The sequence below is a fragment of the Hipposideros armiger genome, unplaced genomic scaffold, assembly GCF_001890085.2.
Source record: "Hipposideros armiger isolate ML-2016 unplaced genomic scaffold, ASM189008v1 scaffold_614, whole genome shotgun sequence".
NCBI lineage: Eukaryota > Metazoa > Chordata > Mammalia > Chiroptera > Hipposideridae > Hipposideros > Hipposideros armiger.
The window spans coordinates 539,220-556,960 of NW_017731964.1; the positions used below are offsets into that span (position 1 = coordinate 539,220).

General features: G+C 35.8%; 1 protein-coding gene across 1 annotated transcript in view; it reads left to right on the plus strand.

Moving 5' to 3' along the window:
• The window catches only part of EYA4 (EYA transcriptional coactivator and phosphatase 4), a 264,833-nt gene that overhangs the window by 28,034 nt on the left and 219,058 nt on the right, over positions 1-17,741 (plus strand). The window contains exon 3 of the mRNA XM_019625105.1: positions 975-1,073. Within this exon, the coding sequence (XP_019480650.1) occupies positions 1,041-1,073 (33 nt within the window). The 5' untranslated portion in view covers positions 975-1,040. The remainder of the gene's footprint in view (positions 1-974; positions 1,074-17,741) is intronic.

A 17,741-nucleotide genomic window follows, 5' to 3' on the forward strand; every position in this document is an offset into this window, starting at 1 on the left:
CCATCCGGGAGGATAGAGGAAGGGCTAGAGGGGCAGGCAGGTGTGGAGTCATAGCAGGTCAGCATCAGTTGGACCAGTGGCCCGCCCTTACCATGGTGTGCACCATATCCCATACCATGGTGTACATCACAGCCACAGTGGTGCTGGTCACCAGGGGATATTTTCATATACCTTTTAATTTTGATTCTTATTAATTTTTTCGTGTGTGTGTGTGTGTGTGTGTGTGTGTGGATTCAAGGGGGTGTCTGGCTTTTTTTGTGTTATATTCCATTGCTCCTATTATAAAATCTTTCGCTATCTGGAAATTTAAAAAATATATATCCTATTTTTGCTTTGAGCTTTTTCAAACTTCAGTTTGCCGGGAAATTTTTTCAATGTATGGTATGGAGAAAAGACTAACTTTTTTTGAAGAGTTAACTGTCTCACCATAGTTAATTGACCAGTTTTTTCTTCCCATATGTATTTCTGATACTTTCTTTCTTTATCATTGGTCTTATTTTGATTCTCTTTAAAAGTGGGAATGTATTTTATAATAATATATTCTTTTGAACTGAATCTTGATCATCAGTTAATTCATACAAATTGTCCTGTAATAGAAAGCTGTCATATTAAAATACACACTATATTTTAGAAAGTGAAAAGTTAATGTAGTCTCTTAACTTTTAATCCATCAACTGTTTAATGACAGACCTCTCTCAGCAAAGTAATGTATTAAGTGTTTATTCAGACTGTCTCCGAAGTAGTCCTCAGATGTTCTTGTTTATCTGTAGGATTCCTGAGTAGCTGTTCACAAATCCCAATTTTACCACGAAGTGTCTTTCAAGATCATTATTTCTATCAGATACGGGGACAATATTAATGAATTTTGTTCTTTAGAAATAATTCTACAGATTACCAACTGTGGTAAATTTACAAATAAACAAAAAAGATAACTTTTTTAATTTTCCCCCTTTGTTTCCATCTTTTTGTTTTAGACAGTTCATTTTTAATTGAAGGAAGCTGCTTCTACTTGGGAGTGGCAGGAGAAGTGAGAGAACCACATGGAAGACTCCCAGGATTTAAATGAACAATCAGTAAGTCAATTCAATCGCAAGTTTGCTGAAAAATGTTGTGGTAAAACTACTCAAATCATACTAAAAGGGATACTGTAAAAAACAAGTTTTTTTTAAACATATATTTTAGTTGATTTTGGAATTCTTTTTCAAGACCATAAAATAGACCTTGGGGAATTTATGCTGTTCCTGCCTAATGATGTCATGTTTTGAGGTCTCCCTCAATTGTCAACTTGGAAAGCCACTGGCAGAAAGACTAGGGCATTGAAATCATGCTGAGTGTTGTAGACAGTAAACACTTTTACACACCTCCTTTATTGGTCTGATTCTAAGTGTGCTTCGGTAGTGCATATATTGCTGAATGTCAGAAGCATAAACAGAGAAAGTATATTAGTAGCAAGTCTATTGTTCATTTCAAGGACGGCAACCACAGTCCTCAAGGGCTTGCCGTATTTTGTTAAACTCTTTGCAGAGTGAAGAATACATAAGATCCGTGGCCATTGTTCTAAGACTCTGATTTCTCAAAGGGGCAGAATTTATATGTAGCCTTTCCTCCTAACTCATTAATAGCGTCTCCATGGCACTAGTTCTTTGGTTTATGGAACTGGAATCAGTGAAAGGTCTACCCCACACTCCCACACTATTGCCAGTTTCTGCACAAAGACAGCTAGTGATATCACAAGTAAGGAGATGTGTACCTACCAAGTGTGTGTTATGCAGACTGATGCTATTCTTTATTAGCTGGTGTGATCGTGATTTGGTCTTGGAGTCTAATGTTTCTGTCAGGCGACAGAGGGCAGTGTGTTTGTATATTATAATGATGGTTCTAGAAAAAATTTCTATGATGGGTTCAATTTTAAAATACAGAAGAATATGTATTCCAGTGTATACATGCCATTCCACATTTTTTTCTAGTAAGTATTTCATTTAAAAGGAATGATAATCAAGTCTTTCATTTACATACAGATATGACCATTGTCTGATTTAATTATATGTTCTACTAGTATGTAATTTCACATGGAATCAGTGCCGGAAAAATGGAACAAAAAAATTACAAAGTCATAAAACTTCTAAAAAATCTGTCAAATGGTAGAGATGTTATTCCTCAAAAATTGTCTTACTTTTTAGAAAAGTAGACACAAGTGGCAATTGGGAGGCAGGGGCTTCAAAGTAGTTTTTATTTTTTTAATGCTTTTTATTGAACCTATATATTTCTAGTGTGGACTCTAAAAAAATGGACAAGAATCAGCATGATGATATGTCAGCCATGCCATTGCATGTTCCTGGGTCCCGGTGTTGTCAGAGGTCTCTAAGTGTGGCCACGTACATATCTGAGTGACTGATGATGTCATCTTTGTGATGCTGCTTTGTGAGAGGGCTACCATTGATCTATACTTGGTTCTGACATACTACGGGTTACTTAAAAGTCTGTGTGTGTGTACATGTGTGCATGCATGTACACATGTGTGCATGTGTGTGTGTTAGATTGATCCACTGTCTCTGTTTTCCAGAGACCCAAGGGTTCCCCAGAACATGGAACTTTCAGAGCTCAAGCCGGTGGAGTTCCCACGAACCAGGATGTTTGATCCAGTTAATCTCCGTTAGGGTGTGTGTATACCCAAGAACAAATTTTTTTTTTCAATACAGTGGAGGTTAGAGACAATATGTTTTTATATTTAACCTTGGAGTGAGATTATTACCCAAGGTGCTTCATACCACCTTTTACAAAATGAAACCCAGCACTTGCATATCATATGTTTCCTCCCCTTGATATCTTAGGGTTGTGGAGCTCACTATTAAAAAAAATTTTTTTTGAAGTTCCTGGTATTGCTAATGTGAAGCTGGGCTTGAGAACCAGAAATCTAGGGTGACCTTCTGGCCCCTTAGCTTGAACCCAGCTGCTGAATTTGTGGTGAGAATGGAAGAAAGAAGAAAATAATGCTCTTCACTGTCTCTTTCGTTTTCCCCTCCCACACATTCAACTCTCTGCCTGAGGGTTAGGATCTGGTCAGTCAAATTGAAAGCTGCTGATCTGTGGAGTGATTTTATAGGCCATCAAGAGTGGGTGCTTCTGGTTTAAACCACAGGAAACTTGAAGTTTGTGTCAAGGGTTCATTGATGGCTTTAATTTTCTAAACATCGTAAATCATTCTTCCTTCTTCAACATCAATAGACTAGAAGACAGTATAGACCAATCTCCATCTTGTACACATACAAAGGGATGCTTGGGACTGTTAAATGACTTGCCCACGTTTGCATGGCTGGTAAGTGTCAGAGTTGGGACTTTATACAGGTCTTCTGACTCCAAGTCCAAAGCTCTCTTCATAACATCAACACGCCTTATCGCTTTTGGGTTTTCTTGTTTTGACATTCATCCCCACAGAAATGTCACAAAAGTCAGAATCAACCCCCTTTACATTGAAATGATTTCTATTGGGATGAAATCTTTAAACTATAATAAATCTTGCAGAGTATATTAATGTCTCAAAACTTTTCAAAAAATGATCCTTAGTGTTTATTAAGATAGAACAAAGAGGATAGGATTAAAAGAAGGTTCATATTAAGATGAAAGAATTTATTTAGATCATAGCTGTTTTACTTCAAGAAGAATTCTTTCTCTAGGCATAGACATAACTATAGGTGTTATTTATTGCCCATGTACACTCCATCTAGCAGTTTTTGATGCCCTCTCCAATCCTTATTATAGCCTTGCAGTATCATTATTATGGTCAACCTTTTAAAGATAAGAAAACTGTGGTTTAGAGAGTATCAAGGTTGAACATCTTTTAAGTAGCAGAGATTAGAATTGAACCCACTTTTATCTGTTCCTAAAACCTATAATGGATTTTGCATGATACAACATTCTCGTAGTATAATGGGTAAGGGCTTGAACTCTGAAGTTAAGACATCCCTGAAACTTAAACACTTTGTAATCACTGGCAGATTACTTAAATGCTTCCTCATCTTTAGAATGGGGAGGATAATAAAAAGAAGTGATATGAACAGCTTAGCACATGCCTTACTTAGAGTAAAAACTCTGTAAATGTTAGCTGCTATTACAATTACCTGATATATTCAGATGGTCTTTAATGAGTATGCATCCATTCTATTCTTGTATATCCACCTATCTTCTGGCAACATTCCTGCCTAGAAGTACATAGGTCTACGAACTCAGCAGATAAACGGAACTCAGCAGCTTGCCCCTCAATTTTTCTCCCTTTCTCCCCTGTTTCAGTACTTCCCACCATCAGCTTGAGTAGGTTAAGTCAGAAAGCAGGTGGTCATCCTTTTCGTGGTCATCCCCATAAAGCCCTGTCCATTCTTGATGTTTATTATCTCTCAAAACTGTTCTTTTTGCTCCAGCTCTTTGTTTTGGATCTTGATTTTATCTCTTAGCTATGTTTTTCTGCTTTCAGTTACTTTTAGAGTGATCTTTCTAAAATACATACCTGATCATATCACTGCCCTGCTTCATATCTTTCCCAGATCCTTTTTTGCCCTCAGGAGAGTCAGTCCCAAGTGTGTGTAAAGTGCACAGACCTAATTGCTTACCTGTATCTCTCCAGTTTTATTTCTGGCTTCTTTTGGTTCCCTGAATCTCACAGGTTCTCTGAGACCTCTATGCTTTTGCTAGTGTTATAGCCTCTTCCCCACTTGGATAACTTGTAAATCTTGAAGACTCAGTATGGGTATCACTCTCTCTGAGCAAGCCTCTGAAATTGCCGCCTTCTTCCCCATGCTGTCGGCCATGCTGGGTCAGGGGTGTTTACAGGTAGCTTCCATGCACCTTGGTATTTACCTCTATCCCAGGATTTACCCCACAGAACTGAAGACTTCCCTGCTTATTTGCCGCTCTACTAGGTTATAATCTATGTATGTTCATCTCTTATCCTTACTTCTTAGCACAATTCTTGCTGATATTCAATAAATGTTTTCTTCAAAAGCTTTTATATACTGTTAGTAAGGTGTATTAATGAATAGCCTGGGAAATTTTAGAGAGCCAAAATGTTATTCTCAGAATGGATTACTGACTTATGAATTCATATTTCACATGCATACATTTTTTAAAACTTGCATAAAACATGTAGCACTAGTTTAACATCATGTGATCAAAACAAAGTTTGGTCCTGAAACAGTTTGGGCTTTTTTTTTTTTCATTATATCTGTGTTTTGTTTTATAGTCTGGCTTAGAGAATCTAGAGAATTTTAAGAAGTAAGCATTTAATGTAAGATTTAACTTTCATAGTTGTCTGAAATTCTATATTAGAACTTCACAATTACTTAGAAACACTTTAAGTTATATCCAATTATAGCACACTACAGTTTTTAACTAAATATTATTCTTGTTAATAGAAAGAAATATGAATCTAGATTATACATAGCAGGATATATATTCAGATTTAGAAGTTCCTTTGATGCTGTGAAATATGCTATATTCCCTGTATTGCAATAAAGGCTGAGCAATATTTGTTGTTTTTATAGCTTCTTCAGTATCTTTATACTCGTACACCACAATATTTTAAAGTCGAATTTTGGTGGTACTGGATATTCCCACAGATTTTTCTCTGGTTTGATTCATTCATGTCAAAGTAAGAGGGATTGTGCCCTAAATTTGTCATCAAGGTAGGAGATTTGGGAAAAAAAATATTATTGTTTGTTAATTTTAAGTATTATATGTTGTGCTCATACAAACATTAGTAACTACTAAGTAAAATGAGGTAAAATGGATAATTTACAGTTTATAGTAGGATTGCCTTTCCTTCTATTAAATATTAAGGGCCTGAATATTCCTACATGTGTCAACATTGTTGTTGAATCAGTTAACTTATATTAGTGATGGCAGTTTAGTCAGTGAGGTCTGAATTATTTCACATCCATTGGATCCACATTATATATTTTATATTTCGGCAGTATATTTAGAAGTTCATATATATTTGTAGATAATAGTATTTATTTTCTTATATCAATCTGATAACGATAACATGTATTACAATTCTAGAGTTAGTTTAATAAATTAATCTTTCTGCCTCTGTTTTTCTCCCTTAGAATAACAAACGACTTTAGATTACTACTCCATACCATATATATATATATATATATATATATATATATATATATATATACACTGTTATATGTAGTATATATATAGACAGATTCTATTGTATCATCTTTGACTACAGTGACTAGCCAATCTTTAAAATCTGTGATGCTGTCTAAGCCATTTGGACAAGTTTCTAGCAGTTGTATGGAATTGAATATATCACCCAACTTATTATCTAGATATAGAATTTCAAAATCAATAATTCCCATCAGTGTTTCAACACTATGCTAGAAAATAATCATTTTGATTGGTTTCAGTTTAAATTGTTGTTTTTTTTTCATTTTTGATGAATGTGGCATTATCAAAATCCTGAAATCCCATTCTTCTATTGCTTTTAAAGAAAAGTATTCTAAATCAATTTGAGCAGCATGCACACTTTTATTTTTAACGGTATTTTATTCAGCTCCAACCAAAATCAGATATTCTTTTTGAGACTACAAATCTGTTTGGAAGAACTTGGCCTTTAAACCAGTCAAAAGAATCATGTTTACAACATGTATGTTTTATACCATCCAAATGGACAATGTACTTCAGAGTACAGTGGAATTCTGCTTAAAGCCAAATCATTTTCAGAACTCTTGTAACTCCCAATGCAGTTATATAATAGAGTACCTAAACTGTGAAATTACAAAGTAGATACATTAAATATATTTTAATTCTTTTTAGTCATTAAGAGTTACTTTTTCATTTTAAACAACTTTTAACTCTGAATTTTCATATTTTTGCATGAGTTTTTTAAGACTCATAAGACTCCATTCCATCTTCTATGAGTTTCTAAAATTATAGTTTAATTTATTAAAATGTTTTTACAAATTTTGGAACACTTGTATATAGAGAGGGAGAAACTTATATTGTCCAGGATGTGGATTGTGATTGCATACCATTTGCCAAAATTTAGAAAGCAGATATTAGGCTTTGCTTCTTTTAGCTGTGATCAGTTGTTAGCAGCAGCCTATGTTGAGAAGGAACCTAAAGCTACCTCCTGCCTCATGGGAAGAATAACATTATCAATTTAGTGCAATCTGCGGTGGACTTGGTAAGGAGGAGAGGTGTTTCCAGAACCTGTACCTGCTGGTCCTGGGCTGGACAGTTGTCAGCAGCTTTGAGCACTTTGTTTTGATAGTATAGATGCAAGTAAGAGCTATGATAGCTTTGAGTATCAAAAGCCTCTTACATGAATTTACAGCTTACATATGTTGTATTGATTGTCCAATAATTCTGTGTTATAAATTAACATGGAAACAACTGTTTATGATAGAAATATAATCTATTTATTTCATGCTTTAATAATCTTGAGAAATGGAAACAATGAATATAATACAAATTTTGCTATCAGATACACTGCAAATGGAAAACGTTCACTGATGAAAATTGCTTTGGTAGGCACCATACTAAGTGCTTTATGTGATTCATCTCCTGGGACGTTACACTAGCCCTGTGTGGTGGGCTCTGCCATAACCCCAGTCTACAGACGAGCACAATGATGCTGAGTTTAAAGGTCTTATTTAAGACTGCGACAGCTAGAAAGCAGTGCTGATGGAATGTGAGCTCACATAGCCTTATTCCAGAATCTATGCTGCTAAATACATGATTTGACCTGTTTTGATCAACTTCAGTACATTTGGTGTTTTAAAAGTATCCATTAAAACTCAACTTGATCTCAACTTATTTAAACAAAGAGCAAAAGTTTTAAATATCATGCATCTTCATGAAAAATGCATTATTCCACCATGACTACAAATCAACTGCACAATCTTCATTAGTAAATATTTTGAACAGGCAGTCATAAGATAGGAGAATGTATGAAAATTGAATGATAATTCAACAAGTTAACTTAAACAAATATTTAAAGATTCCTCATTCTCTGTCAGAAACTTTGTTAAACTAAGGATTAAAAGGTAAATATAATGCAATTCCCATCCTGCCCTAAATTTTAGTTTAGAATAAAATTGTAAGGTGTTATGTCAAATTTTACAGTTATTTTAAAATGAGATTTGGACAGGGCCTACTAATTTATTCAGTGAATATTTGTGAAGAGCTGTTATATTTGAAGCATGATTTTAGAAGTTGGAACTATTTGGTGAACACATATTATTTTCATGGAGCTTATATTGTAGTGGGGGGAGACGAACAGTAAACAAATATGTATTTTAGGTAGTAATAAGTGCAATGAGAAAAACCAAATAAAGCAGCGAGGACGATAGGAAGTTCTGGAGGCAGGTGGGTGAGTGGGGAAAATTACAGTTTTTGGAGAGTAGTTAGAGGGATCTTACTGTGAAGATGGCATTTGTGCAAAGAGTTGAAGGAGGTGAAGGAGTGAGTTGTGTGAGTATCAGGGGGAAAGTGGATTTTGGTTAGAAGGACAAGCAACTGCAGAAACTGTGAGGTGGCAGCATGCCTGGTGCGTTCAAGGAATAGAAAGGAGGCCAGTGTTGGAGGCGGTAGTGGAGAAAACAAGGCAGAGATAAGGAGGTAATCAGGATATGGAGATGGAGGAGGATGGATTTTGTAGGGTTTTGGAGCTATTGTAAGAGCTTGAGCTTGCCTCTGAGTGACACGTGACACAATCGGAGGAGCTTAGGAATCTCGTGATGTCACTTGAGTTTTTAAAAGATCACCCTATTTGCTATGTTGAAATCAGCCTGTATGGTGACAAGAGTAGAAACTGGGCTATTGTAAGTATCTAGATGTACAAAGGACAAGATGGCAGTGGAGGTGGTGAGAAATGAATGGATTGAGGATGTGTTTTGAACGTAGGGCCAGGAAGATTTGCTAATGGATTGGGTGGGGATTGTGAGAGAAACAAAGGAGTCAGAGATGACTTCAAGGCCTTTATCCTGAGCAGTGGGAAAGAATGCAATAGGCTTTTAGTGAGATGAGATGACTTAGAAGGAACAGTTTTTGGAGATCAGGAGTTAAGTTTCAGGCATGGTGGCAGAGATGTCACATTTTCACCAATCATGTTTCATACTCCTTTTTTTCTCGTGCACCGAGGACGACACTTCCTAGCCCCCTTCATTTAGACTGGGCCATATAACTAGTTTTGGCACATAAAATACAAGAGTAAGTGGTGTGCATATCATTTCCAGGCTAGGGCTTGAGAAGCCTCTGCACAATTCTTTCATCTCTGTGTTCCCCTCGATGAAGAATGAGGAGGAAGCCTCAGGTAAAGATGGCAGAGCCCCAGCTCTGAAGAAGGCTGCATTCCTGAGGCACTGCATGGAGCACAGATCCTCGGGAGAGTATTAAGCAACTGAATTAATAGCGACATATTGAGTTTTACCTGATGTGAGACATAGAAGTGGATTCATTGGGTAGTCGGTTAGATGTAACCATTTGGAACTCAGACAGGAAGGTTGAACTTGAAACATAAGTTTGGGAAGCTTCAGGGTATCAATGATATTTAATAAATATTATTGGTTGAGATCACTAAGAGAGTAAGTGTAGCTAGAGATCAATTAAAAGGCCTAAGCATAGTCAGTGAATTCTCCTTCAATGTGCTTTCTTCCAAATTTTCCAACAATCATGCTATACATGGGTTACCTGTTATTGGGTTCACCCCTCTCAGGGGAGAAAGAGCCAGCATACAGATGATTAGGTATTGAGACATTATTAACTTTTTTGAATTTTTCATCAAAGTAACAAAAAGCATAAATATTTAGAAGAAAATAATCAACTATTTATTGTTTTCTCATTGTTGTTTTATAGCTATGATGTTTCTAGCATTCTAACAATGAAGAATTGACTTACATCAGGATTTCTCAACTTCAGCATTATTGACATTTAGGGCCAGATAATTCTTTGTAGTGGGGGCTGTCCTGTGCATTATATGATGTTTAGAAGCATTTCTGGTATCTACCCACTAGATGTCAGTAGCACCTCCTTCCCTCCCCCACTCTCTCTCTCTCTGTACTGAGAATCAAAAATGTCCCCAGACATGGACACATGTCTTCTGGGGGAAGGGAAGAATCACTCATCTATATTATGTCTGCTTTCAATGGATTATTTGTTTATATATTTATTCTCTACAAAATAGCTGAGGAGCGTTAACTGAACATTTAATATAACATGCTATATTAAATTCCTTGGGGAACTGAGATGAAAAAACACAGACATGGTAATACAGAATTAAGCAAGAAAGCAAAATAACATTGCCAAGTTCACAGCATAGAGTAAGTACTGTGCTATCAGCAGGGCACATCTGTTCAAGAAAGGTCAAGAAGGGAATTATAGATAGGCTAGGTCATTCTATAACTAGATCTTGATAGAAGGGATGATGTTGTATGGACACAACAGGCTTTATCCTGGCTTGGCGAATTGCAGGAATGAAGACTCGGAAGTGCAAAATATATGACAATAAGGCCTGCCCGGAACTATGGATGGATTAGAACGACTGAATCTGAAGCTCTGTGGGGATGAAGATGTAGTGATGGGAAATCTCACTGAGAAGTCCTGAGACCAAAATGAAAAGAGCTTTGAAGTTGGAAGGAGGAAGAGGGATCAGGAGAGACAAAGAAGAGATGAGGAAACGAATGGCATAGCAAGGCAATATAGTCTTCAGCCAATGACCAAGATAACTTTCAAGAGGAACTGGTCATCACTATCTGAGACTTCAAGGTCAAGCAGAATGGGGACTGAGAAAAAGGCTGTTTCCTTTGTTTATGAGAAGGTCATTGGTAGCACTTCAGAATACAGTCCCATTAGAGTTGTCCCAAGAAGAGCCGCCTCAGGGGTTCAATACAGACAAGATGGGGAGGAAGTAAGAGGAAGCTTGTGTGTTTTAAGAAGAGAAACAGAACAGTAATTGAAGGGAGCAGCTTTTTCAAACAAAAGAAGGCTTGTGTGTGGTTGATGATGCAGAGAAGGACTCATTGGAGGACAGAATCGGGTTGTTGGAGATGAGAATGAATAAGATAACTAGTTGGCATGAGGGAGGGATAACACCCTCGGACTCAGAAAATGGCAGTGGTTCTCAACCTTCCTAATGTCGCGACCCCTTAATACAGTTCCTCATGTTGTGGTGACCCCCACCCATCACATTATTTTCGTTGCTACTCTATAACTGTAATTTTGCTACTGTTATGAATCATAATGTAAATGTCTTTTTGTTTTCCTGTGGTCTTAGGCGACCCCTGTGAAAGGGTCATTCGACCCCGAAAGGGGTCGCGACCCACAGGTTGAGAACCGCTGTGTTAGGGAATGTGCAAATCCTTGAACATTCCAAGGTGTTCTCAATTGATGGGTTGATGGCATTTGTTTGTTTGTTTGTTTGTTTTTTGAGTAACATAAAAGGAAACTGCATTTATTCACACAAGGTCAGGAAGTGGATAGAAGCTTGGTAGGATTAAGGATTTAAGTAGACAGAAGATTAACAATGGCCACTATTTAAAAAAAAAAAACAGTGAATGATCTCCTAGAACTCAATATTTAGATTATTGAGAGACATTTTCAGTTTTCCTTTAGCAAAGTAGGTCACACTGAATAGGATTTAAGACTAGACGTTAGTGTTGAAAATTTATTTATTTATTTTTGCATTGGAACCATTAAGAAGAGACAAGAGAAAAATGAACACTTTTGTGGTTAATGAAAGTGTCTGACACCTTTGGAAGAAACTGCTTGCCCTGTTTTCTTTGGATATCAGTATATCCAACAAAAAGAACAGCCTATTTATTTCTATGTGATTGGGTCAAATTTAACAATCGAGTCAGATTGAAAAAGTACTTCTCTCCAAGTACTCAAAATTCTATCATTTCATACCTTTTTGGATTAAGAATTGATTTCTCTGCTCGGACTTCTTTAGGGTGCAGATACCCTTGTAGGTGTTACTATGTTAAGAAGTTCATGTTAACTCTCTTTGCAGGAGCCAGGGTAGCAGAGTGGAAGAAGGTCTGCAAAAAAAGCAAACGAACGTTAAAAAAAGAAAGGACAAACATGGCCTACTTACTTTGTTTAGCCTTCATTATTTTGCCCAAACTGCTGTGGATGACACATGTGGACAGTGGATTATATCTAGATTATGAGCCCCAGACACTCATAGTTAACATTTATGTATTTATGTAGTCCTCCCTTGGACCTTCTAAATGCCTTATGTATATTAACTCAATTCTCACAACAGTTTGATGAGGTGGGCACTATTATTATCTCCCAGTTTGTAGGTAAGGGGTTCCCCGGGTAGTGGGTGGGGGAGCAGGGTTTTATTTTAATCCAGGCACTCTAGCTCCTGAGCTGACAATGTTCATTGCTAGGGAAATCTGCGGGGAAAATACCCTATTTATTTTTCAGTCCTCACCTTGACTTGTGTCTTCAACAAAAATTTGAAATGTTTTGAGTTTTTATACATAAGAAAACAAATTTGATCTGTGGTCATTTTTTTCTATTATCAATTTTTTAAATTTGCAGATGTATCACACTGCAAATGGTGTGAAAGGGGTAGACTGAGGAGTATAAAATAGATGGTATTTATTTTTCAATCTACTGATTATAAAAGGGATTTAGGTAGAATTTGGTTTTTCCACAGCAGGATTTTTAGAAAGATTCAAAAGGACACACATTTATTTTACATTAAATATCTTGCCTACTTTATCTCCTTTTTAATATTATCTTGCTTGATACGGAAGCCTAGAGAAATTTGATTTACAGGTGTTAGTGGCCTTTAGAGGTTCCACCTTCCAAGCCCTTTATTTTACAGATGCAGAAATGGAGGCTGAGAAGGCTTTAAGCATCTTATCAGGCTAAGACAATCACAACAGCATGGTGTTTTCAAATATGAATTTTTAATTCATTTCAACCTCAACACTAAAATTTGAATACTTTTGTATACAACTTTGTAACATCTGGAAATGAAAATTAGCCCCCAGAAAACTGCATTGAATTATTGTTTTAATTAGAGGTTGATGGAATAATTTTATTTGAGCTTGTACTAAAGTTGTTGGTAAATCAGGGTCATTTAAGAAAGCTCAAGCAAAGGTGTGAAACACTTTATTTTACATGTTTATTTTTCTCCCAGTTATTATTTACTGCTCAATCAGCATTAACAGAAAAAAAAATAATTTGGCTGCTATGTTACTGTAATATAGGATTTCAAAGGACCTTATTAGAGGGAGATGTAATTTCATCCTCTTATGTAACAGAGTACATATTTGGGTTACTTCATTTTGACCCGGAATTAAACAATAGATTAAAATTGTGCACAGGAAGTTAAAATATTTATTCAACAAAGATTTAAAATATATTGTGATTGTTTTTCAGATTGCTCAGGCTGTCTTTATAAGTTATTACTTCATACTCATTTTATAACAGCTAACTTTTGTCTGAATAGCCCCTGCCTGCCTCAAAGTTTTCTGTTTATTTCACAAATCTTATACAATGTATTTAATAACTACTACATATAATCAGCATTTTTTAAATGTATAACTTTGACAAATTGATATACATTATATGCTTTTGTATATTGTTTAACTATATACAAGCATAGTTTAGTTATGGGATTCAGTAATGAAAAATATAGAGTAGATGTCACAGGTCGTAACAATGTTTTATATATTAATATTAAGGGAAGTAGGCCCAAAGATAAGTAAATTTAAAGTAAAAAGCCTTTATGAAAAGGCTTTATGACCTCAGTTTTAAAAGCATTTTCATAAGATGACAGAGAGAAATGATGTCAGGGTACTGCTAACTCTAGCTGTCTAGCAGGGCATGTATCCTTCTTCAGGCTCTTTTGAAGGCAGTCACCTCTGTTCACTCACCCCAGGACTGACTGCTCCCCCTTTCTTCAGTATGCTGTGATTTGCATAATAATATCCACACCGATTCATGTTTTGCGTGACTGTTTCCATCTTCACTGGAAGATTATGGAATTTATTTTTTCTTCCATGAAGTAAAGTTTACATTGGCTGGGACCCCAGCTAGACTGATGCTTTTTTCTCATTTTGTTTGTTTGTTTAATATCTTAGATTTTGAAAGCCATTCAAAATTAAAGGGCTTGCATATTATTCTAGGAAGATAATTTGTGATTGAAGCCCTTTGTAAAAAATCACAAGAGGCATTTAAATGTTTAAGTGACTTGTTATGGATGATTGGATAAGAGGTCTTTCTAGAGTTCGGCTGAACACTTTTATGGTACTTACTGTAATGGTATCTGCTTACTTTTTTGTTGATTCAGGCACATTTTGTTGTACATAGATTACTCCGTAAATCAGGGATCATTAATGGTAAGTTCAGGTTATGCATAATTACTCATATTTTAGAATGTTGATTGAACATGCTCATTTGAAAGGGAGTGAATTTTACACTGAACATTTCTGATTTAGTAGTTTTAATATATTTTTTTCTTTTAAAAAAAGTTTTTTTTACTTCGTAAATTTAGCAACACTGGTGGCATTCTCTTTTTTTAAAGGAAGCTTAAAATAAATATAATCAGCGACTCAATACAGTCTGTTTTTTTATTAGTTTCTAAGTATGATATCGGGACTGGGAGGGCAGTGGGTGGGGGTATGGGGGTTGTTACTTTGTGAGGGGTGAAAAGGATAACTAATAGTTTTAATATTTTAATGCTAGACTAATTTTTCCCCCTTTAGTTTGATTGTTCCTCACACTGTAATTGGATTGTAGTTACATTATTCATTCTTGAGCCCTTAATGTCAAGCTTGAGACTTAAGGGAATTAATGGAAAGCCTTCAGGATATTGGTGTTTGTTACATGGATTGAATGCTGATGTTGAGATCTTAAGCTGGAAGTTGCTTTGCTGTTCGATTCTGTTAGACTGCGTGTATCAACCTGTAGACAAGGAATTGGGTGGTGGAGGATGTACTCCCAGTGTCTGGCTTTCTCCATCTTTGGGACAAGGAACACATTTAGGAGTGATAGAAAAGGAAAATTTTTGTTACTTAATTTTTTTTTCAGACTTTAAAATATTTCTAAACAATATCTTTAGGCATCTGGATGTATTTGAAAACGCCCCCAGAAATGTATGTATATTCATTTAAATGGTTTTGTTCTTTTTCTAAATGTTGTCCCTTTGGCAGAGTCTTTGCATTTTAAATCTTAAAGAGACAGCAGAGACCAGGCCATCCAACTCTTATCATTTCATAGATGTAATTAAAGTAAACTAAGGACCCAGGAGATAAAGCAGTTGTTCAGGGTCACACAGCCAGTGGGTGGAACAGATAGGATTCAAGCTTGAGGCTTTGAATCCCAGGCTGTGTTCTCTATAATCCCAGCATGCTTCACTTTTTCATGTCCCAGAGCTTTCAGTTATGACATTTGTTGAAGTTTTGAGTCTAGAGAACTGTCATTGTTGATTTTTTTGAATTCACACAGTGTATAAACCTTTACTGAAAATTTCAGACTTATTTGCATCCATATCAATCCCCACTATATTCAATTCCCAGTGTTCCATGAACACAATGAAAAGCCTTAGCCAGGATTTCCCATCCTAAATAGTAGAATAATCTGAGGTTTTTTTCACTGAGCTCAACCATAGGCCCTATGGCACAGAGAATGTGAACTAATTTTAAATGCTTCTGAACAAAATGTCATGAGTAAAAATGAAATGATATAGCATCGCACAGAAAGTTACTGGTCATATTTTGTAATGTCTACATGAAAAACTGATTTGTTAGTTATGTTTTCCTTCCTATTTTTGTTTCTTTGAGATTCAGAAATGACGTGTTCAATGGCAGCAGTGAGCTTTCAAACCCTGGATTCTGGTACATGGCGCAATTGCCAATGCTTACGCCATACCCTCTCTTTGTGTTTCTTTTAACTTGACTTAGGCTATTTAACCCCTATTTTAAAACACTGTATTCCAGCAGAACTGCTTTTTAAAGAAACTCAGCAGACTGTGAATAAATAAGTATGCTTTCATGTTCATGCTATGCTTTTTTTCTAGAATACGGAGGATAGGGAGTTGAGTACATCAGTAACATAAATTGCTGTTCAGGGTTTCTATTTCAATTACTAGCCAACAAAGTGTAGAAGACATTTTCAGTTGTCTACTAGTCATTTTCCCTCTTTTCTTCTTTGTTAACAGAGTCTTGATTTTGTTGAGGGCCACTCACTGTCCTAGACATTGAATTGGTTGAAGCCAGATTTATAGTCATCTTAGTTTTCTTTCAAAGTGATTGGTCTAGTGTTGGGCAAGTGACCCAAGGGGCTTCTGGGAAAGCTCTTAGTTCATCTAAATAGAGTGCTGCAGGAAGGACTCCTTTCTCTCATCTGCTCACTGCTTAGGGCTTTGGAGGCTATTGCAGGAGAATGTGATGCATTAGCCATTCTCTGACAATGAGGTGATAAGCCTAAGAATGAAAAGCCAACATGCTAAGGATGGCCAAGCAGAAGGACAGAGAGAACTTGTATCGTTGATGGAAGTATTGAGCTGCCAAGCCTGGCACATCTTCCTTCCAGACTTCTTGTTTATGAGATCATTGTAATTTTTTTTAAAGTTTGTATCAGAGGATAGTTTTGTTAGAGCAGAAAGTTACAGCTCTTGAAACGAGAGGGGGTCCTGATGGGATGCCCCGAGATCATTGTATTTCTGAATCGAGATGTTCTGTTATATTTGTTAAGACGTGTGTGTGTGTGTGTGTGTGTGTGTGTGTGTGTGTGTGTGTGTGTTTTCAGTCCCTGGTGGAAAGGAAAGAAAAACTAGAAATTATCATCTGTTTAAACTAGAAATATATAAACCTTAAGGATCACATGATCCTGTGCTTCTAAAAAACTGATTTTTTAAATGAGATAAGAATTCTTCTGTAACTAGGGATTACCTTATTTGATTTGTTTTACTTTTAAACTTTTTATTGAGATACAATTTACATACAACAAACTGTGTGTGTATGTTTGTGTGTGTATACTGGACACAAATCCTTTTCAAATATATACTTTGCAGATGTTTTCTTTCATGGCTTTCATGATCTTAGTGCCTTGCTAATTATAAAAAAAAAAGAAAGGAAAACAAACCTGCTGGGATTTTAATTCACATTGCTTTGAATTTGTAAATCATGTGGGGAGAAGTAACATCTTAACAATGCCTTCTGTAATTGCCCTTAGCAATGTTTTGTAGTTTTCAGCATACTGGTCTTGCACAGCTTTCCAGATTCATCCCTGAGTCTTTCATATTTTTGATGCTATTGGAAAAGTGTTTTTTTATTTCAATTTTTGATTGTTCATTCCTTATGTATGGAAATAAGTTGATTTTGTTATATTGATCTTTTATTATGCAATGTTACCAAAAAATTATTAGTTCCACTATATTAGGTTTTCTATATAGACAATCATAATGTCTGTGAATAAAGACAATTTAAACTTTTTTTTCCTCAATCTAAAATACCTCTTATTTCTCTTTATTGCCCTATCACAGTGACTATAACTTCCAGTATAATGTTGAATAGCTGTTGAGAGAACAGACATCCTTTATATCTCTTTATGTCAAGTTGAGGACAGAATCTGTAGTAGTCTCAAATGAAACTTGTTAGAATGCTCATGATTGATTTTGAAAAAAAAATATTTCACATTTTGCCTTTTCCACCATATTTTTGTTTTAAAAGGTAAAATAGACTTTATAAATTTAATAGTTAAATTATCTCACTCTA